The sequence below is a fragment of the Pezoporus flaviventris genome, unplaced genomic scaffold (genome assembly GCF_033815535.1).
Source record: "Pezoporus flaviventris isolate CSIRO_AGI_PZ_B2104156 unplaced genomic scaffold, CSIRO_AGI_Pfla_v1 ptg000037l, whole genome shotgun sequence".
NCBI classification, from domain to species: Eukaryota; Metazoa; Chordata; class Aves; order Psittaciformes; family Psittacidae; genus Pezoporus; species Pezoporus flaviventris.
In genome coordinates, this window is record NW_026892585.1 from 18,795,682 (window position 1) to 18,819,660 (window position 23,979).

The 23,979-nt window shown below is 38.2% G+C and overlaps 1 protein-coding gene across 8 annotated transcripts in view; it reads right to left on the reverse strand.

Annotated features, from left to right (window-relative positions):
• SATB1 (SATB homeobox 1) overlaps window positions 1-23,979 on the reverse strand; it is a 92,344-nt gene that overhangs the window by 29,490 nt on the left and 38,875 nt on the right. For all 8 annotated transcript variants that reach the window (XM_061464908.1, XM_061464911.1, XM_061464907.1 and 5 more), the window contains 3 exons: window positions 16,925-17,036; window positions 13,785-14,239; window positions 5,706-5,918 (listed from right to left, as the gene is read on the reverse strand). In XM_061464908.1, the coding sequence (XP_061320892.1) occupies window positions 5,706-5,918; window positions 13,785-14,239; window positions 16,925-17,036 (780 nt within the window). The remainder of the gene's footprint in view (window positions 1-5,705; window positions 5,919-13,784; window positions 14,240-16,924; window positions 17,037-23,979) is intronic.

Below are 23,979 nucleotides of genomic sequence, written 5' to 3' on the forward strand. Positions count from 1 at the left end.
TTTCACTCATTCCCAAAGAAATATTTCTGACTTGTAACTAATCTTTCAGGGTCCTAAGGGGAAGATGAGAAGATGATGGTATTCAGTTAGCACACTCAAGTCCATGGTATCTTTCGGGAAGGAAACACTTTGCTCTTGTGATCCTGATCAAAATGTCTCTTCTGTTAGCACATTGCCTTTTTTGATTGCTACTCAGCTTCAAAAGACAAGTTTCATGTTGGAGCAGTACTTCACAGACCACTTAACTGAGTTGCAAACACCCAGATAATCAAAACCAAGACTTGCACACCATGTTGAAGATGTAATTTTAAACTGTGTATCTTGGTCCAAACTTTTCAATACCCAATTTACTACAGATATGCATTTAACCCAGGGGAATCACTAAAATCCTCATTCTGGTTGGTAAATCACATGTGTTTTTATACAGGTACAACAAACTCAACAGCATCTAACATAGCACTGAAGTTAAACAAACTCCTGGTGCCTTCGACTGGTATTGCATTAGGAAGAGAACAGAAACCACTAATACAGAATCATAGAATGGTTTGGGCTGGAAGAGACCTTTAAGGATCATCTAGTTCCAACCCCCCTGCCATGGGATGGGACACCTTCCACTCTACCAGGCTGCTCAAAGCTCCATCCAACCTGGCCTTGAACACTTCCAGGGTTGGGGCATCTGCATCAAAAAGCCATATTAGACCCAGAAGCTTGAATAGAAGTCTTAAAAGATATAAAATTATCTGTTGGGGAGTTGTTGTTCACAGCAATCCCCTCACCCTCCCCAATTTACATCATGCCCAAGTATAAAAATTCTTCCCCTGCCTCTTAGTAATTTCTCTTCAAAGATCAGGTATAGACTCTGGCTGGACTAGATGGACCATTGGTTTGCTCTGGTCTGATGAATTCCATGCAATAATGCTAATTAACCTCTTGGAGAATATCCATACATAAAATTGTTTCATAATTCATACATAGCAAGCATCTAGGCTGTTGTGTTGAATTTAGAATTGAGTTCAAGACAGAGGCCGTTTGAAGCTGGGTTGAAAAAACACCCTCCTCCTCAAAAAACCCGAACAGAAAACAAAAGAGTCCTCAATGATGCAACTTCAGGACTTGGGAGAGGAGGTGGAAAAAGTATTCATTTTGGAGAGAAAAACAAAACAAAACATAATCTCTCATCTTATCCACGCTTAAGCACACCACCTACACTTATAGCCACATTTTCTGTTTAGGAAAGAAACCATAGATCAGCTAATTTTTTTTTTAACTAGATTTTGCAAACACTAACTGAACAAGGGAGCTGTATTTTACAAATGTATCACACCAAGAATCAGAAAATCATTTGGCCATCTTCCTGTCACCAATCAATTCAGTCTTCTAAAAGTACTTGGGGAAAAAAAACAACCCAAACACATCCATCCCCTCCTGGCCTGCCCAGATACATCTATTCATCAAACAAGACTGATTACAGCAGCAAGAAGTTCTGGATTAATTCAATTTTCCTAAACAAAGGACAGTTTTTTATAGAAGGGATAACCAATCTGAAGAGGTTTTCACAAATATGGAAGGTCGCTTCTTCCCCATTGAAAGTGAAACAAAAAAATCTCTTATAACACATTCTCATAAGTACTGTTTTAGCTCGGGAACAAAAATCTTCTTTAATCCTGGTTTAGCTTTTAATATTACATCGTACATTAAAATTCATAAAGTAGTTCATTCCAGGCAAAACAAACTACTTTTCAGTTCTGCTCTGCAAATAGCACAGGAGGTACAATAAATGCTATTGCTTTCAGAACAGCTTTCATCAGGACAAGGTTTACTACTCCATTATTACAGTGGTGCCTGGAAGTGCAGTTATAGTTAAGTGTCAGGGTTTCCATTAACTCTCCTCCATGGTGGTTTTCGAGGGGTGGTGGTGAGAGGGTTGCATTTATTATTTTGTGCATTTTTACTTCCATTAAAATGCAACTTGGCATAAAGGTATCAACCAAATTCTCGAGTAACAATTTTGCTGGTGAGGATGAATGGTGTGTGCATGTATCTGAACTCCAGGCTCTACCATTAAGATTCACAGGAGCTTGTGTTATACAGAGTTCCTTGCAATGGAGGTTCACTGGTCCTCAAACACCAGAAAAGCAGTGTCTTCCTCTAGACCAGTCTTTCAAGAGTCTCTGGGACCCAAACAGAAATTGCTTTAGCATGAAGGAACTGCAATTTATCTGGAGTCACAGGGAGGCCAGAAATGAAATTTTTTGTTCAGTAACCAGAACCATAACTAATGTAATATTTGTTGGTACTCCTTAAAACATCACCTTGTTAAAATGATATTCTGCTCTTGACATTACATGAACTCTGTTTACAAAAGGTGATAATGACCCCCAAAAGTTAGCATAAATTTACTTTGGGGAATATCGGCTTTTTTTTCTTCCTTCTAGGTTGGAGAAGTTAAACTGTCTCAGTGATGCAGTACCTACCTGATAGAGGTGCTAATATTTATAAACTTCAGAGCCCAAGAGCCTGACAGACAGGCTTCTGCCCCAGGAGGTAGCAAGATGAACAATGTCCAAGGGAAAATCCTTGTGTATGCTGACTCCTTGTGCTCAGTCCACCAGCATGGAAGACAGTAGCAGACTTTTACAACTTGCCCAGCTTAGGGAGCTATACACGTATCCCAAAAGCTCATGCATTAGAGGCTAATGATTTCAATTAAAAAGAAAAAAAAAAGGTAAGAGTTTGGTTTTTTGCTTAAGTCAGAGAGAAAGCGAGAAGTGAGGGGGACAAAGAGCTTCTTAAAGGATTTCAAAAAAGAATTGGAAACAATCCAGATACATTAGCTCAAGTAGCAACTAGTAAGAATGCTGTAAAAATGAGATAAATTCAACACAGTTCCTTCTAACTCAGGCACCAGGGTTTACGCTTGGTGAGTTCCTACTACCTTATCAGACCTCCAAGGTCACGTTTTCTGTTTCTGCATGGAACAGTATGCAAAATTCACACAGAACAAGCCCAGCTGCTAAATGGTTAAGTCTGCTCTACTGTCTGGCCACCAGTTGGCAACACAAAAATGCAAAATAGATCCTTTTCAGGATGTTTATTTTCACATCCTTCTGAAACTGATAACTTGCAATTGCAAAATAAACCTTCATGTGTGGCATATTAGCTCCCATTTTTCATGGTTTCATAGTTTAATTGTCTCAAACGTTACACTGGTCTAAAGATTTAATATTAAATATGTTGGCTCTTGCGTAAATTGTGTTGTCAGGATAAACGGTCTATTTTGTCTTTCAATAGTCATCCAAGAAGCTGACAGCTAAGCTAGAAAAATCTTATACTGCATTCCTGTAGAGTGAACTTTAAATAATTGCTTCTAATAAATTTAATAGTAAGGATGCTAGTAGTTTTATTTCCTTAGTATCAAATATTAAATAAACTGTGGACTTGGGGGGGGTGGGGGGGTAGTATCAGAGCAGTAGTTTGCATGAATAATTTTGCGGTATCCTAACTATAATTTATTTCTGCTACGATTTGTAGTTATATTTGCCAGTGCAAAAACTAGAACAATTTAACTATTATTTCTAGCATTAAGTGTACTTATGTTACCAACACAGATATTTCAATTTTCAAACTCAGAGCTCTAAACATTCAGTAGCAGGTGGCAAGCGCTTCACATGTTTATAAGTGAGTAATTCTGGCAACATGTAAAACAGTAGCACAGAATCGCAACTCAAGAGTTTTCTACATCCTCCATCCATCCACTAGGTAAAGTAAGCACATTTTGCTGAACAACTGAGAACAATACAACAACCAGAAAGATGACTGTTTTGTTCTGTAGAAGTCAAGTATTAGTCTATAAGGTTTCCTTGCTTTCTTTTTAAAGGGATCAAAACTGTATGCTGTTTCCACTTTGAACTGTCACAATTAGGTTAACTATACTCCTGACTGCTACTAAAAAAATGAAACGTAATTATGAACAAGAGCACAGCAGAGATAGCCCCCCCCCTCCAACCTCTAAATTTGGACTTACAGTATGTTTTGTCAGTTAAGAAAACCCCTAAGTCTCATTTTCTTTCTGACTGCCAGGGATTTATACAGTTTAAAGTGTGAATTAAAACCAATACAAGGACTACCTCTGACTTGACATCCTTCTGGAAGGTCCTGTAATTAACTCTGTTCTTTAGCTGTGAAATTGCCCAAGACCACTTGAGACAGAGTGAGACATTACCTTGGCAGAAAGAGATAAGTTAAGAAGGAGGGTTAGCCTTTGCTCTGAATTACCTGGGCTGTGGGAGCAGGTACAGATATTAAAACAAACTCCAATGTTATTTTAAACACAGTTATCTATATTTAACTATTTCCCACTAAAGCACTAATATCTCATCCTTTATCTTAAAGAGTATCTATAGTGTATTTCATAGACTAAACTTAGTTAATGATAACAAAACTGGACCATTAATTTTAGACAGTCTGTTCTTTCTGCTAAGAATTTTTTCTCTTCTTGTGAAAAGTACTGCAGCAGGTCAAAGTGATCTGTCCTCATTTTGTTACAATTCTGTTACTCATTACTTTAGGGTGGTCCTTAGTTTCCATTAGCTGCAGGAAAATTAGAAAAATAATCTTGAGGAATTTATAGCATTGAGAACGAGTATGGCAGAGAGTCATAAGCACAAGCCTAAGCCTGGTTAGTAAAAAACTGCTGTGTTTATGTACTCAAACATCACAAAACTCCCACAACCCCAAAGCCTTGCTCTGTATAGCAAATCCAGACTGCGTATACACCAAGATTCCCACACATATGCAGATCAGTCTGTTTTCTCCTTGCATAGGTGCAATCTTGAGCCACATCAATGCAGAGTATTTCAGAAAAGACAGGTTTTTGGAGTGTTCACTCACAACCATGTATTTCTTTGTAGAAATCCTATCCATTCCTACAGCTCACACCCGTATTCCTCATGCACCCTAAAATCACCATTAGAGTTTCCTTGATAGACACAAGAACTACACCACTGAATTTCTGGATACCGCTAGACCAAACTTTATCACTGTGAGAGAATTAAACCAATAGCCCCACTAGATTTTACAGAAATCAATAGGAGTTTCATTTGAACAAGTACTAAATGAAGCTTTAAAAAACATATCCATATCTTTCAAGAGTGATGGATATAGCAAGTCTGTTATGTTACCCAGTTGTCAGTAGCTCAACCTGGTAAAAGTGTGCCCAGCATTTTGGGATGGAGTCTTCTTTCTCCATCCCGTTAGTTTTACCTGTTCATTTTCTGGAAGATAATTTTCAAGATAATATTATGTACTCATACTTCTGCTTTCATTCCCACTCAATTTAGTGGTCCAAATCCTTCAACATCACTATTTGAACTTCTAACATTAAAAACAACACCTGAGAATTACAGATTAAAAAAGACAGCTAAAAGCCAGAATCTTAAATAATTAAATAAAATGAAGAAAAACCTCTGCAGGTGTCATAATGGATAGAATTTATCTTAAAACTAGAAAATAGATAGTAATAAACTGCTGCTATCATCCATTATGTTTCTTACATTTAATTTGTGATATGGACTGCAAATAATGATTCTACAAGCATTAAAAACATGCCAACAGGAAAGACTTTCTTCTTTGTAAGAAAGGTATCACCCCACAGGACAGCAGAAAAACACAAAGAGCAAATCTCAGGGACAGAGAGAGCGGTTTACTTGTGGAGGCCGGCTAGGTGGTGTGCTTATGAGAGGCGCAGGGCCCATTGCAGAGGCTGCATTCAAGCTCCTTTCCCTTTCGTCCTGGTAAATTCGATCTCGTTCAGCTTCTGGCAGCTGCAAGAAGTTCTGCATAGCCCGAAGGTTTACCAGCAAGGACTGCGAGGCAGTCTTGGGATCCTCTTCCTTTCGGAGGATTTCTGAGAGCAAGCCCTGTAGGGAGGGAAGAAAAAAAAATGCTAGAGAGTTAGCCCAGGTGAGCGCCTGTAAAACTGTCCTCTCCAAAGCCACTGCTTATCCATCCTCTTTCTTCTTTCCACTGGGCTGAGAATGAGAGCAGCAAATACACTATTCACTCCACAGAGGAATATATTAATGGCATTTAGAAGAGAGCCTCAATTGTACCCTTAATTTTATTAAGCATCTGTTTTACATACAACATAAATTGAATCTGCCTAATAGGTGTCCTTCTTTTTACTGGCTTAACTTGCCATGAAATCTTTCACAGTCAACAGACAATCACAAGACATTAAGAATAAGTGAAATACAGATAGTCCAGAGTCATGATACTGGGGTGTTCTCAGGCTTCCCAGACAAAATGTATAGCCAACCGAAAAAAAAAAAGGCTTTGCACATTTCTAGCAACTTAAACAGCTCTTTGAAAGGAAGTGATATTTCACAACTAATCTGAGATGATAAACTCGAAATATTTCTAAAGTACTGCTTAACTGACTCAGGTCCATGTGCTTTTACAAGTCAATATTTGTTCTGAGAGTTGTATGCTGGAGTTTAACAACAAGTTAGGAAACTCTCTGTTGAATGCTCCCTCGTCCTTCACCCTCCTCCTCCTCCCACCTCCTCTTTTCCCCAGAACAACTCTAATTCTCACCCACCCCATTGCCTGGGCTATTTATCTGAACACCTGCCATGCAGGTCCCTTTTCCTAATTCCGTTCCTAATTTCCGAAATCAACTTTTGTCCTTTGACCACTTTCAAAGTCCAGCAAGGATAGATAAAAGCAAGCACTAGGAAATGAGAGAAAAGCAGCACGCAGGGCATCTGTACAGCAATGTCAGAGATGGGCAGGCTGCAGGCAACAGCATGCCACCAGTGGCTTGTACAGACCTCATCAGGTTTCCTACACAATCATTTTGTCTTGGTTCTCAGCAATGGAGCAGGCTTGGCCATCCGAGACTATTCTTCCTCCCTCCTCTTTTCTGGTGTCCAGAAAAAGACTTGCAAGGCAAATAAATGAATTACAGACAAAAGTGGCATTTGGGTGGAAGATAAGTTCTAACATTTTTCTTAATAATTAGTCTAATAATAAACTTACTTACTAGCAAATATGGAAATTAAATTCTTGACTGCCATTTTTGGTTTTGCTACTTCTAAGTACTCAAATACACAGTTACTGCTGTTTGTCAGTCATAGGGTTACATGACATACTCCAAGAGAGGCAAAGCTGGCTGTGGAGCATAGGATGTACAGAACAGTTTAGGTTGGAAAAGACCTGTAAGATCATCAAGTCCAACCATTAACCAAGAATTGCCAAGTCCACCACTAAACCATGTCTCAGTGCCACATTTACGCTTCTTTATATATCTCCAGTGATGATGGCTCAACCACTTCCCTGGGCAGTGAGTTCCAGTGCTTGACAGCCCTTTCCAGGAAGAATTTTGTCCTAATAGCCAACCTAAACCTTCCCTGGTGCAACTTGAGGCTATTTCCTCTTCTCCTATTGAAACAGTACCTTGGGAGGAGACTGACACCCACCTTGCTACAACCTCCTTTCAGGTAGTTGTAAACTCATGTGATTTCTGACTGCTACTGTGCTGAAAACAACCAGGACTAAAAAGAAGAAAGAGAAACTAAACCCAAGCGGACTGGCAGGAAAGGAGGCTCTTTATTAATAGTCAGCCAGCCAGCCCTGTGGCAGCCACAGCAAACATACTTGAAAAATACTTCAGCCCATAATAGAAAATATTTGCTTGTATAAGTCCTTCTGACATAGTGGGCAGCTAAAAAAGAGTAGAAAAGGCTGTTTTTCTTGTATAACTTTTTCCCCCTCAGTGAAATAAGTAAACAAAGAAAATATGTTTTTGTATTTTTCCTGTATTTGTCAGTATAACCGTTGCTGCAGGACACCTCTTGGTGATTAGAAATGCCATTAAGCATTCATCCCCCTCTCCTTCCCCCATCACTTGCATGAGCTGGGAGCAGAGGAGACAACACAGATGCAGAGAGAGGAGAGGAGATGAGAGAGTGGGGGGAAGGCAAGGAGAAGGTATTTGCTTCTAGGAGCTTTGAAACTAAAGGTCAGAATATGTGAGGAAACAATATGAAACATAAGGTGTAGTACCAGTTGCAGGCAAAGTCTTAAAATACAATTTGCCTGTTTCAGATATTGCTTCCTTGCACTGTTTCAATTTTCTGAGAACAAAACTTCAACTAAAGATTGTTGGACAAGATGTAAAATAGGAAAACCCTCGAAAGAAAACATCATCTCTCATGTCCTGCCCCATGCTGACATGCAGAGATTTACTGTTCATTTTATCAGGCTTGAACTGGTTTGCCTAAATACAGGTCTTGGTGTGATCTCCTGGTATTGTACCTCAGGTTGAATAAAACCTAAACGTTGTTTTGCAGAGAGATTATCAATACTGTTAAGCGCAGAGTCCTCACTGTTTCTCCAATGTATTATTTCTTCACTGGAAATTAATTTTCTTAAAATGTTACCAGATCCCATTGAAAAAAAGGGAAGTTTACGTGTCACCACAAGTATAATTCATTACTAACTGCACAAAAATGTTCAATAAAAATTATCAGGGCTTCCAAAAGCTAATTATGAATTCTTTAAAAATGGAGATAAATGAAAGTGTCTGCCAGTATGAACAAAAATACTGCCTGTCTGGCCCCCGGTTTGTCCCCTCTTTGAACATAATCACTGATTCAAATAGATTTTATCAGTCTGATAGAACTTCAAAGCTCCCAGAAGACATTTGCCTAAAACATGCAGAACATCCCTGAGTGCTATTCCTCTCCTTTGCAGGGTGCTCCCATCCCATGCCCAGGTGGAAGATTATTCACAAGCTCCACCCATCAGCCTGGATCCCTGCCAAGTAAGTTATAAGCAGACACATTTATCTATGTCTCTTAGTAGCAAGAGGAGAGCTGTCATGATAGTGTAATAGCACCTTTTTACCTTTTATTCAATAGTGATACGGATAGTGTGCTTTTTCTTAAATTACACTATGAAGAATTATATGAATACAGTGGCAATTTCTGTTATACTTAAGCAGGCAAATTTCTCTCTACCACATAATTTACAGAACTCAAATTCAATAAAACATTACATGATGGTCCATTACTGTTATCAATTTTGAATAATCCATCTTCATTTTTCATTTTACTGGAAAATAAAGTGTGCCAAAGACAAAGTGGAAGGAAAAAAAAAAAAAAGTGCCTGAGAAGGTGGTTTGTGTAAACTTGGATTTTGTTTTAAAATTACATGGAGCCATTTATTGCATCCAAGTATTCTCCCTCAAAATAGCAATTGCCCAGAATTGGTATTAGCAGAGTCCTAAATACACGGAAGTTTTCACATACGAGAAAAGGCATCATATCCCAGCAGCTAATATTTTAAACAAGCATGGGGGTGAAGCAGAAAAGAGGGTGAGAGAAAAGGCATATGGCAGAAACAGAGAAGTACCCAAAACCCTTGAGATTAAAAACCATCACTGGTGGGAAGAAGAAAAATTACAATAGCCTGGCGTAGCAAAAGCAGCAAAAAGCACTCCCTCTCCTTTCGCAAAGATGGAGCAGAGAGGTCACCCCTGTACAGCAGCGCCTGGGTTCATGCAGCAAGTGTTATGGTTCAAAGTGTACACAGACACAGGGAGCCCTGAGTTACAGTTCCAACCACAACCATGACTAACACAATTCCTTGCTCGCACAGTGCATACATGTCAGCCTGCCATGTACCAGGGATAAGCTACACCTCCAAGTCAAACATCAGCCTTGCTTGTGGGAACCCAAGCTTTCCATTTCCTGACTCATGTTTACATTTACAAACACACAACAGAAATGTAAAGGAGTTTGTTTATTTGTTTAGGGCTCGGAAGGTGGTTCAGCCTATGCTCCACCCCAGCTCCCTCAAAAAGAACAGAGTAGAGAACCTTCCAGTTTGACTGCAAATCTGCAGGGACAGGCTGAGCCTCTCTGCTGATGGGAGGCTGTGGCCAAGGCTGGTGTAGGGCACCATGCTTTGAGGGGCTGCCTTGATGCATCAGCACCATCACCCCTGTGGCTACTTGGTGCCACCTGAGCCAGTGAGTGGATTACAAATGCCATTTTCTGGCCAGCAAAGTGTAAGAAAATACTCTTCCGAAAGAGCAGAGGTGTCTGCGCTGACATCAGCTGGAAAAATTATTGCGTATTCAGTCAAACAGCAACTGAAACACAATAGGATCAATTTACCAAAATTACCCTAGCTAACAGAGAGACCAATAGACATGTTTGGTGAGCCACAACTGGTAGCCACGCTTGAGGTGAAACTCAGATCTGCCAGCACAAATGCTGACTCAACAAACTTTTCCAGGGTGCACTACAAAGAGGGATAAGAGGATTCAATCAGTTTCTTTGCAGCCAGTGAGTTGGAATCACAACTGCTGGAAGACAAAACTTCAGACCCGTCTGCACTCTGAAGCCTTCTTAGAAGGACCGCTGCAAAATTTCTTATGGGGAGAGGTGCTCCATCATCCAAATCTGCTTTTGCTTCTACAACCATTCTGTTGTGCCTGTGTAGATGTCAGTTTTCATTCAAGTCGTAGCTATCCGGACTCCTCTGATTAAACTTTGCAAAGCACTCCCTGAGAGCTACATAGTTTAGAAACTACAATTTTGAAATTAAGGGTAGGAGGGATGTTATCCAAGAAGATATTAAGAACACCCTTTCAATTTTACAAGGTGTGTCTGAGGGTTTTTTCTGCCTTATAAGTAGATGATAAAACAACAAAAAACCAAAAACCAAAAACCAAAAAACAACCCCCCAAAAAAATAAAGCCCCCCAAAAGCCATCCTATTTTTCAGAAGTAATTTTACCAAATTATGTCATTTGAGTTGGGAAGAGGTACAAATAATTCTAGTCAATTTTTGCTATTTTCGCTCCCAAATCAAAAATTCTTGAAAATCACGGCCAAGTGTTGAACTTCCATACTAAACTTGTAGAACCCACCTTTCCCACCTAAAACCACCACCAAGTTCTGTATTCATATTGTAGAGCACAAGTCTTAAAACAAGAGGTGCCAACATGGTCAGTCGATTCCACCAAAGTCCATTTTTACATTACACTAAACTACTCTAAGTTTATCACTCCCTTCCTTAACTTCTACACTGAAAGCAGATCTCCCCCCTCATCCGAGACCACATCTCAACATCAGGGATTTTTTGTGCAGAACTCCTAACCAATTTCAATGAGATCTTCTACCTTTAGAAACTGATGGCACGATATGGTCCCTGGATGCAGCTCAAATATGCTTATAACAGTTTCAAAAATGTCAGTGGTAAGCCTGAGTTAGCTTTTTATCTCAGAAAACAGTAGATGAATTTAAACAAGCGCTTTCACCTGCTCTAGCCAAAAAGGAAAAAGAAAAAAGACAAAGGATATTACATCAATATTAGATAATAACATCTATATAGCATCAGTTATCAAAGTGCTGCCCTAATTTTAATTAAACGTGATGTATCCTTGAATAAGCTCTGGTGAATTCACAAGTACAGCAAGCAGAACAAATGTACATATTTTCATGTAAGAATCACAGGTATCTCTACTTGTGTTTATGCTTGGACATTAGCTGTTACTGTTGGTAAAATGAACAATTTTCAGTTTTGCAAAGCTGAAATGTGCTACAACAAACTACTCTGGATTTCGGTGGGGCTTCACTTAATATGAAAATTATACTGAGATACTTCTTGGCAACAATGAGGTTAATATTTTTTAGGCTCCTAGTATTTTTCCTGTTCTCTATGTTTGCCACAATGCACAACATAAACTTACATAGCTATCTGCAAATATTAATTCGATTAGCTAACACAATTTGTAGGACATAAAGATACTATTCTGTGTTTTGCTGAGTAGATTTGATTGAAAATTGCCCAAATACGTTACATATCTATTTCATATCTCCTCACAGGCTTTGTTTTCCACATTCATTTTGGGGCTTCCTCACAGTTTTAGGTCACTTTGAACTCATTTTACCAAGCTGGCTAACCACAACATCTGTGAAAGGCTTCAACAATATTTAATAATGAAAAGAAATAAAAGAAAGAAATAATAATAATAAAAAAATCAGGAATCAGTATTTGCATTAGAAATCTGGTTCTACATTTGCATTCATCACATCTCAAGAGCATATTCTCATACTGTGCCATATAAATTCAATGTCCAGTCAGAACCAATCATCCTTTTATTCAGGTAACAAATACTGCGCTCATGCACAAATGACAGATCAAAAGCTGTATGAAAAGCTAGCTGACAAAGAAAGAACAAATTGTACTTTGGAGGGGGAAGAAAGTTGAGGGAAAACAAGATGCTTTTAGGCAAGTCTGAGAAACAAGTAAATATTTAATAAACTATTTATTTTCTGAATTATTTGCTTGACTTTTTGTCCAAGTAAGATGGCAGCTGCAAACCACTGTGAATTGAAGCTACTATTACTAATTCAATACTTTGTATTGTCAATAGCTAAAATATTAAACACTCTATTAAACAAAATTCTGTGTCATTTTTTTGTAAAAATAATAACTAAAATTGCCTGGACCTAACTTACACAAGTAATCTTTGCATGAGTTCATGTATCCCATGAAATTCTGTATGAAAGACTCAGATCTTGAAAACCTCCTCTGCTGCTAAAAGACATACACACACATAGCTCTACAGAGAATTCACACAATGACTCTACTTTCTCTTAGCTAAAGGAAGATGTACAAATTTTTAAGGCAATAATAATTCAAAACACAAATGACATGCTGATTCAAACCCGGTACCAGTGCATTTGAAACGGAATTTTTATTATCTAAGCTATGCAGGAAGACACATCAACATTTCAAGAGAAGCCCAAATTATGATTTTTTTTACTGCATTCTATAATGGACAAATACTTGCTCCTTAGGTTAAAAAATGTGGAATCCAAAGCAAATTTACCTACATCTTTTTTTAAAGTATTTTCTGTACAAAAAAAATTGTATTTTATTTTCAGTTATAACAGACTTCTAAATTTTGAGATCTTATTATTTAGTATTGGATATACTGACAATTCTTCCATAATTTCTGCTTGATTAAATTCCATGCAACATGGCATTAAGTTAAATTCATAGAGCAGAATAAATTATAACAGGGTTAGCTTCTAAAACAGGTGTAAAAAATAACACATTTTAGTGTTACTTATCAGCTTTGCTAGGGCTAGCTAGCTTTTTCTGCACTGAAGAGCTGAAGTATATGTTCTGACGTGGACATCAGCAATCTCAGCAACTACTGTTTTTGCAACAAACTACAAAAATACATGTAGAGTAGCCGATCTAAAAATAAAGCTTTTAATTTTTAATCCTTTCAGAAGCCTGAAAGGATGTTATTAAGAATTTCACTAAAATAAAAATAAATGAAAACAAGAATAAAAGACCATCTCCAGTATACCTGTAAAAGAAGACAGATTGTTCAGTCCATGAAGGTGGTCAGTATACCTTTGCAACACAAAAGGCAATCTGTTGGGTGACTTTGTGAATGGTTCTGCATAAAGCTGTTCATTTACTTTCCAGGGAAGATTCAGCTATTCATAAACCATCACAGCTGAGAGGAACCAAGGTGTCTATAAGAACAGCAGGTATTTCCACAACTAGTCACTGAAGATTTCTGTACTGTACCAACATGGGCACTGGTCCTGCAAGGAAGTGTGGTTCCTTCACAGGAGCTAAGTGACAAGGCAGAAATGAGGAGAGACTTAAATGATGATAATTACTAAACAGAGTGAGAAAAAAGGGACTCTTAGATTAAAGAAGAAAAGAAAGATTAAAAAGACAACTGACCTGAGTTCGGTTAAAAGCCACACGTGCAAATACTGCCTGTGAGATTCCTGCTCGTTTCAGTTCGTCACGGACCCACTGGTAGATTTCGGAAGACACCTCTGTGTTTGTTGAGACCTGCTGCTCCAACGGCTTGTTCATGGATCTACTGACAGGAGGAGGGTGGTTCAAGTACTGTTGGTTTAAGGACTGCTGGGCTAGAAGTCTGTTCACTGCATACTGCTGGTTCAGCAACTGGGCCATTACCAGCTGCTGATTTACCAGCTGAGGGCTAATGGGAGTAGATACAAGTCCAGGGTGCAGGTTTGGAAGCGGGGTCCGAACTGATGGTTGACTACCATGAGAAAGCTGAACAGGGGATGGAGGCTGTTCGGCTGTGTTCCCTGGGACCGGCTGCTGACCGAAGTTGACATGGTTGGCACCTTGCTGGGATAGTTCAGAAAGGCTATCCATCTCAACTACGGTGGAAGAAAAACATTGGAAAAGCCAACATAAGACTGAAAATCATAAACTTCATGCTCTTCCTGCTAATTAAACAAACATAAAATGGCGCACTCAGGTTCATGTTTCCCGTACTCTCCAGCATAGATTAGCAGCATGTAACATCACTGTTACAGCTATTTGCCTTCAAAATTCACCTACAAATAATGGTATAGTGAATATATTAAAAGAACTCAAACCAAAAGACAAAGCAACTAACCAAACAAAAAACCCAACAAACTGGTCATCATCATCACTGGGCCCTTGGAGGAGCCAGCAGAACATCAGAGGCAAAACCACTCCTTTGCTTTATGTGCTGGAAACCACACAAGGCAAAGGAGTAACTTCCTGAGAGTTCTGCAACGGCACAATGCAACTAAACCACAATTGTGTGGCTGCAGAGCACATTCCCACAGTGACAGGTGCAAGGGACTTCGGACATGGTAATAAGCAACTAGAGAGGGGGCAAAGATCAGACGCAGGAAACCACTCCTTGTGCTGCAGAAGATGCAGGTGAAATGATCAGTGCATCTGCGCAAAGAGTAGGGGGACTGTTGCAGGAAAGCACACCCTGACTAAAGAGAAGAAGAAGCCCTTGGTGACTGGTTTTGTTCTTCCTATGGTGTCCCCCACCATGACATCTGCAGTTCCCAGCCACTGGAAATCTGTAACAGGCAGGGTGGGGGTGTAGACCTCCCCATGCTCTGCTAATTTCTAGATGCTGCATCAATTGTATGGGACTGCTAGGAACTAGTATAATTTATGTAAATTACACAGATGGGCTGCTTTATCTTGCAACCATGTACGCATGGGTTTTTTCAGTGACTTGCAACATGGTTGAATTTTTTTCTTGTATTAACTCATCTGCCTTGACACACCCTCCTTTTTAATTAACAACACAGTTTTTTAAACTACAAGAGTTCTTACAGAATCCCTCTTGTGCTTGATAAGACAATATAAATGAGTCCAGGCTGATATAAAGGACTTGCCTTTTTATCAATGTATGGCACTTTATAATTTTAAACAATCTCAGTTCTAGAGCTTTGGCAATGCTGGTCTGCAAATAACCTTAAGAAAGCGTGCTGTATTTACAAACCAAAATGCCAGTATCTTCACAAAAGTGTTAGAGTGATTTTTTTCTTATAGTAAAACATATTTTTTTTTTTAAATAAAGGCAATGTCTGAGCGTTTCAACAGTAAATATGATCTTCAACTAACAGTCATTCAGTGCAAGACCACCCTTTCGTCAACAGGGATGAGAGCCAACAAAAGAAATCAGCACCTGGATTCCCACCCGCAGCCTTGGTTCCCCATCTGGCCTATCATGGGTAGAAATTAACAAATGAAAATCAAGCCAGTCGTCCTGCAGAGAGGTTTGGTGTCCATAGCGTGGATCAGTCCCTCAGTAGAGCATCAGCTGCTCCTCATCCACATGGCTTTGGGGGCAGTGTTGCCTCTCACCCCAGCATTAGGTTACGGAGGAAAACTCACCCCTATATATGTTTCCTATGCACTGACTTCACTGGCCCCAAGGAATGGGTGATCAACCAGTCCTGGCAGGTCAGGTGAGGAAAAGCTTGAAGAATTGCGCAGCGCAGGAGCATTGCCACCATGGAGGTGGGAGAGCCTGCTGTGGAAAGGTCACCCTCCCATGCAGGTGCTCAGCTGCCTTACACACAGACCACAGGAAACCAAGTGAAATCTTACCACCGACTCTGGTGGTCTCGGAACAAGGGTTTGGTGTTGCACAGAAGGTACAAAGTAGATAACAGAAAGAGGCTGCCTTTTTTTCACTAGTGGAAAGTGGAGATCAACCCAAGTGGGCCATTCACTTGGAATAGTAATTCAAGCAATTATCACAAAAGTGATGGATTATCTTCATTACAGCCTTAAGCTATAAAAGGCAAGGAACCCGTTTTGGTAGACAAATGATTTTGCTTCAAATACTGAAAGCCAAGTCAAGTTCAAAATTCAATCCAAATTGAGGTCCAATTTCTTCTTTCTGTTGAAAATTATGGAGAAATTTTCTGACACAAAGTGCTCAAAATCATGTTAACAGGTTTAAGAAATAGTTCTAAAAAAGGGAAAATACAAAAAAATAAAAGGTATTACAGAATTAATATGTCCTACTGATGGATTTTTTCTCTCCAGTAATTTACTTGTGCTTACTACAACAAGCAAACAATTGTCACAACAACTATTTGTTTAAAATGAATTGAAATCAGGGTCCCAAAGTTAGAGAAAGATATGAATTTATAAAATTATAGCATTCTTGTTGGAAGGCAGTAATAGTTATAGAAGCCTGCTTCTTTAAATATACATTAGCCAGAGAAAGGAAAAATATACATACATTAAGAAAAATCAGTCCGTCACAGTTCCAGGAAGAGGTTTTTAAACTATTATTCTGGGCAGTAGAAGATGTCTAGATTTACAGAATGACAGCTTTACATCTCTGGCAACCCAAGTCAAGTTTGGCTGTTTCAACAGCAAATATTTATTTAAATGAATTCTTTCACTATATATATACATTCTACATCTACTCATCAAAAGCATCCTAAACTTATCATGAAGGGACCTGGCTTCTTACATGACTGTGACAAACCTCGATGTGACACATAATGGTATGTATCCACCACTGTGGCAGAAATGATTTTTTTGCTTACCCATCATATCTTTTGCCTTCTTGAAATGTTTATACCACCTTCCAAATTCCTGACATTTTGCTGCTGAGACATTTGCATAGTAAGTGCTGTTCACAATGGAAGAGATCATACTCTGTGTGAAAAGGGGAGAAGAAAAAAAAAATCTGTAATACAGAGCAGTACAAGCCAAAGCACAAGTTATTTCAATTGTTGAAACCATTATATTTTTAGAGTTTGAGAACCACATTGCATTTTTAATCCTATCATCCAAAGGCTTTCAAAAAAACTCATTAATTGAGCATAAAACCAAACCAAGGTATATAGTAAATGGGAAGGAAAAAAACCCAACCAGATGTACTAAGGGAAGAACGAAGTTATTGACCAAGAAACATCAAGCAATGGGATGGGCACTGGATGGAAGAGGCTAATCTTGAAAGTGCATTTTGTCTGTACTATTTCTGCTTTTAAATTTGATTTACCCTTCATGTACTCACACAAGTTTACAGGCATACAAATCCTACACTGACTCCAAAAATGTAAGCAATGCCTCAAGTTGCCCATGCCCAGTCCCTTTGTGCTACTTATCATCAGGCAGATCCCAGAAAGCCATAGGATAAAAAGTTATCTGAGTCACCTATTGGTGGGATAAAATAAGGGGTGTTGTAATAGAATAAAACATGTATGCAACAACTCATAATAAATCCAGACTTGCTTTTCCTGAACAGGGTATTTTAAGTGATTTGCAGAAATGGGCTTATGAAAAGCTCTTATTGTCATGTTGTCGTGGTTTAAGCTAATTCTGTAACTGAATATTAGCTGTAAAATAGACCAAAGGATGATAGAAATGATTTTTTTTTTCTCAAAGGTTCTCGAGATATCAGATAGCTACAGTGAGAAATTTACCTTCTGCTCAGTTTTGACCAATTTTAAAATAGTGGAATTTACAATGCATAAAACTTTCAGTTCCAGTATATTCTTGTACAAAATCAAGCAAGACTAAGGCTTGCAAGATGATATAATGCTCCAACTTGAAAATTATATTCAGTATATCATGTATGAAAAACAAAATTAGCAAATGTATTTTCAATAGACTGAACTTGGCCACACTTCAGATTTCTATGTGGAAAGTAGTTACTTTTAGCTTAACTACAGGAATTGTCCGGCATACTGAGGAAACAATGAAAGTCAAGGAGACAAAGCCCTGATTATTATGTTTCTTCACTATTCAGCATGTAACACTTGGCTATATTTGTGCTGTCGTAAAATCAATGTATAGCATCAACCTTTTATTAGACAAACTGCATAACTCCTGAAAGAAAGAGTTTGGAGTAAAAATGCAATAAATATTACTATAAGTCTTCTTTTATGAGGCTAGTTCTGCTTCTAAGTAAAAGTATCTTGATTATTGATCTTAGTGAAGTTCATTATAGCCATTTTCTAACGTATTACTCAGTAACAAGCTATTTGTGGAGGCTTAGAACTGCTAGAGTGAGGCAGTATTATTTATGCCAAATGTGGATACCGTCTACTCTCCAGGCAGCTATTTTAATGTTTCTCTGAATCACCAAAATTCTTACCATTCCTTGATATTAATCTGGCATTTCTGAAATTAGCTAGAAGCCTTTTGTCAGTGGTAGGAAAGGAGAATGAAATCTTAATAGACTACGGCAGCTCTAGCCTGAATGACCTGAACCAAGATCAGCTGAACCCAATTTCAATTTCCAGTATAATAGCAGTATCATTAATGTCTAATACTTACAAAATTATTGTTTAAGCTCTTTTACAGATTAAACCATTTTAAACATGGGCACATGATACATAAACCCTGTGGATCTGAACTGGTGAATTATATGAATGCACAGTTGCTCTACATGCAAAACCTGCAGATCTGCATGTGCAAAATGGGGAGCTGCACTCGTAATAGGCCACCATCCCATACTAGTCTGTGCATATTTTAAGGATGCCACTTAGGCTTCAAGGTGGTTTTCTCTCATTTTACTTTGCCTCTTTCAGATGTCTTCTCCTGCCCAAATAACTTCAGTGAGTACGAAAACATGTATATCGATAATAATTTTACTAAATTACCAATTATTGATGAAGATCTCTGTCTAGGATTTCCTAATCCTCATTTCCATGTCATTTTACAAAGAATATATGGCAATGACATGGCAGTTTGTGACACCCTCTTCTTCTTCAGGAATAAAATCAATGCAGTTACTTTATTTTATAACCAAATTTAAGCTGGCCTGCTTAAATAACAGTGCTAGAAATTTCCCCTTCTTTGACACAATGTGAATTTCAGACTCTGATGGCTAATACCGGCATTTTACTCCAGGTCTTCAAAGTAGATTAAAAAAAAATAAAATAAAAATCCCACAGACATCCTCAACACATTTTAAAATGAAAATTATCCTGCATTTTCTTTGAGAACACTTCATGCAAACATTCAAGTGATATTACCTACGCTAAGAATCCTCATCAGGAGGAATCAATGATTTATTTACTAATTCACTGAAGGAAAAATTTTACAAGCTGGATAAAATATTACTACCTTGTTAACTCAGAAAATAACTTGACAACATTGAATTTCATTGTTTCTATGCTTTATTTATTGTCATCAAACTTGCAGTCACGTCAGTGCAGAGAGATGCACTTTGCTACAGAAATTCCTGTATAATTCCTATTGCTGTAGAATTCCTATCTGTTTTAATGGCAATCTACAAATACGAATGCCCATTATGGTTAGGGCCTAAACCTGAAAATTAACCCTATGACTTAGGGGTCTTCAGAGATCCACTATCTAGACTGGAGAAATAGTGAAATTTTTCTTATTTCCTGGGTCATTACACAAGAGGAGCTCCCCATGTCTTGGTTTACACTTATCAATAATCAAAATTAAAATTACTGTATTTGAAGCACATCATTTTCAAGTACAACTCTACATAGGCATCCCTTATCTGTATGGCACAAAGGCAGATGCCTTCCATGTAGAGGGATGACAAATACAAACATATCATACAAATCTTCAAATGCATTACATTCATCATTCATAATCTGATTTTTTTTCCACACATCACAAAAAAATTTGATAGAACACAAAACCTGGCCACAGGATATGCACTCTTAACGTTACTTCCCAGAAGTTTATCCTTGAAAATAAGTTGTGAGACTTCAAGATCCCAAACTTCTGTCTTTCCCCTCTCTCCATCCCTCCCCCACCCCAACCATGTCATTAGCAGTCCCGTTCTGAGAATCAGGAGATCGCATCTGAAATGGTGCCACCTTCACAGAAATCCCACTATTCTGGAATTATACCATCTGTTGCAGCCCAAGTGCTCTTTTTTTAGCCAAATAAGTTAATTATAATTAGGCATCCAACAACTGTGTGGAGGTAGGGGTAGAATTCGTTCTGAAGTTCAGATGAGGTTCACCCAGCACAGTTTGAACCAAATCCCATTCTCTCAGGAAGATTAAATACCGGAGATTTGAAAACCAGACACCATCATTTTTCAAAGAAGTTAGGGAACTCCCTGGGGAAATATTTTCAAACTCAACCAGAACTCTTTTCATATGCCCATCAAATAAAACCTGATAAAAAGGTAGAATCAGACACCTTTCGTATTGTGCCAGATTCTAATGCAAGGTGCATCCTGCAAGACATGGGAAGGATCCGAGCCTTTTGTGATGGCAGGTCGGTGCAGCCACCGCTGCAGGTGCTACAAGGGAGGCATTTCTGAGTCATTGCCTCTAACACCACTCTCCAACCATGTGAAGTATTGTCCGATCATCGCTAAAAGTATACTGTTGTCCCTTTTGCAAAACAGCAAAAACAATGTTAATCAGGTTAATTCAATCATCTAAACCAAAACTGTTCATGCTTTTCTGCCAAATCAACCAACCACAGCAAAATCTGTTATCAGTGATTGCTCAGCTTCCAGTCAAAAAAGCTTTTAACCCCCACAGTCCCAAAACTTCCCCTAAATAACCTTAAAATTATTTTTATATAGGCAGAATGAGGTTGTTTTCATGCCTCATGAAGGGGTAGTTGGGCTGCAGTATTTACACAGAACAAATACATGCGAACAGACTTAGCACAGAGTAACAGACACAGCAGCTTCCTAAAACAACTCGGCTGAATTAGATATTGGGGATTCCTTTGCAAATGAAACATTTCCCTCAAAAGAAGCATTGTAACCAAAACTTACATAGGCCTTCCAGGTTGTTTAACTAGGAAAAAAAATCCAAGCTTTTTCGTAACTCATTCATTGGTGTTTAAGGCTTCAAGCCTGCTTGGTGGAAGGGGCAAGGGCTGCAACAACTTATTTACACAATTATCTAAATACGATTAAACAGCTGATGGACAAATATTAAACTGGAAAATGTATAGTCATTTCAGCTTAATGTAATCCTCTTTCTGTAAACACCCAAGATGATTTTTTTTCCAACCAGAACAGTCCTGACATCTCATAAGCCTAAGGGTGAATAGCAAGAGATTGTTTTTGATAGTTATAAATATTCAAAAGACATGCAGACCATCTGCTTTCATAATACAGGTAAAGCAAGACTGAAATGGTGACTGCTGTATAAAAATGGTTCTTTTAACAAAGTCTTCCTCTCCTCGAAAACTATAAAGACAGATGTCAAAAACTGTTTACACAGGGTAATCAGGAGCGTGCAAAATGTAATATTCCTTTTACACACAGTGCTTGCTAAAGACATTTTTTTTTCTTTTTCTTCCCATCTGTGTGTTGCAACACATTTCTACAAGTTAAAAACATTTTTTCAAACAGAGATCTCATGAATACCCAAAAACATGCTATCTGGTTTCTGAATGCTAATTAATTTCAACTAAGGAATCTGATTTTTTTTTCTGTAGGAAGGAATGCATGCTTTTGAAATGGAGTACTTCAACAATAACAGACACTGAAAACAGAACACCCCACAAGTTTAATTTTGCACTAGTTTGACATTGGCTATTTTCACAACTGTTTTACATTCAAACCCGCATCTGCTAAATCTGGCTGTAAGACAGACAGCAACTATTCTCCTGCTTTTCAAATGAGATTTTATTTATGTTTTACTATTTATCAAGTTTCTCAGTATAAAGTCTTGTAACAACATAATGGTTTTGTCAAGTGGTAAGTAGAAGATACCTCATCTTCCAAGCAAAGTATGAACAGTGCTGCCCATAAACCCTACAGTCAATTTTCAGAGCTGAGGCACTAATCTTGACAGTAACCTTTTAATGTATTATATTAATGGCAGAGAGGCGTTAAGCACCTTTTTTATAATTCTCAATAAAATGAACATTTACTGAACAATCTGTCAAACTACTGGCTCCATTTTTTAAAGCCAAACTTTTAAGGCTCTATTCTATTTTCTCTTTCATGAATCCTCCACTTTACATCCCTAGACACCAGCAGGGTAGCATGCTTCAATGCTACAACCCTTACAAGTCTTTGTCCCTACGCCTAGTTTGAATAGTGATAAAGTTGCAGAACAGAACAGAACTTAAAGACAGGGGAGGGGGAGCGTGGGGGAGTCTTTTCATAAAGGACAGAGGAACTTTGTTTCCCCCAATCCTAGCCACTATCAGTGCCTTTTGTTTGTGTAGAAATTGCAAGCATCAGTTTTAATACAAGCCATACTCTTAGGAGTGCTTATTTCCGAGGAGGCTCTATATTAACATTTTTCAAATGAGAAGGGAACATTCGAGCCCCAACCGGATAACACAAGATTATCCCCAAATCAAAAGATTTTAGCCTGCCTGAGCCTACGCCAGCCCACATACTGCAAAAACTCAACCAGGGCAAAATGTTGTTCCTAGTGTTCTGGTATGGCAGAGAATTAGCATCTGCCACCCTGAATAAAAGCAGCCTAAATATATCCAGCCACTAACTGTTTTTTGGACAAGAAATCATGAAATGGACAGTTTAATTGCATATGAAGAATTATGTTAAATTCCTTGGTCCATTACCTTGAACTATAGCAAGTAATGCAATGGAATTTGTTGTCATATGCCCTACAAACATGTAGGATAAGTGAAAAACCCACAGATGGACAGAGAAGAAAAAAACACTTGTTTGTGCCTTTGGCATTACACTTGGATGGCTATCTGACCTCCATACTGTTGCTAGGGTCAGGAGAAGTAAGGATCTGCACAGCAAATAGTGGTCATATAAGTTAAAACTGCCTAAAGGCAGGATTAAAATGACAACACAAGCTTTTCTACCAATATATAACCATGTCTTTCCTGCTTTCTCCTATCCTTGTAAAGCCTAAAATATCCCCTCCTCCTTATCTGCCTTTTGTTCTCTTTAAATATTAGATATGTACATATTAATGTAAAAATAAAATACTGAATGTAATGAGGAAACATATAAAACAAAAAGAATCCAAATCATATATACACAGGTTTATGCAATATACCCCCACACAAGAAGATTTTGAAAATCAGAAATGAGGATTCAGCATCTGAAGGAACTGATCCTTGCACTATTTTTACCATTTTGTAATGTAAATTCCCAGTTGCTGCATGACAGAGCAGCATTCTCCCAATGTTTTCCAAGCATCTCCCACTGACGGATATAAATAAAGCTCAAATAAAAAGCTGCTTCCCAAGATACTAGTCTTATATCTACAAAGGTTAAAAGCTTAAAAGAGAGAAAGATAGGTAGGTGGGAAATGTTAATTCAGATTTGAAGAACTTCATAACTGCTTCACAAGCTTTATGGCATAGTGCTTTAGACTTTAAAAAAAGGAAAGAAAAAGGAGTCACAACCTCAACCTGTAAAAGATAAGGAGACATAACACATTTTTGTATTCATTGACAGATGTCCAACATGAATCTTTTTAAGAATACTGATTTTTATTGCACACAGAAATATTGTAAATGGTGAGTACTTAACATTAAAAGCCCTGGCTAAAGCTCTCCCAAAATCAACCTGGATAAAATATAAAATGCAACATAATCAGTATTTAATAAGTTAATTCTCATTTATTTCATGGAATGAAAATGGTCCTATATTTTGAACGGTGAATTATTATACCCTAAGATTTTGATTCTGCAAGTGCCT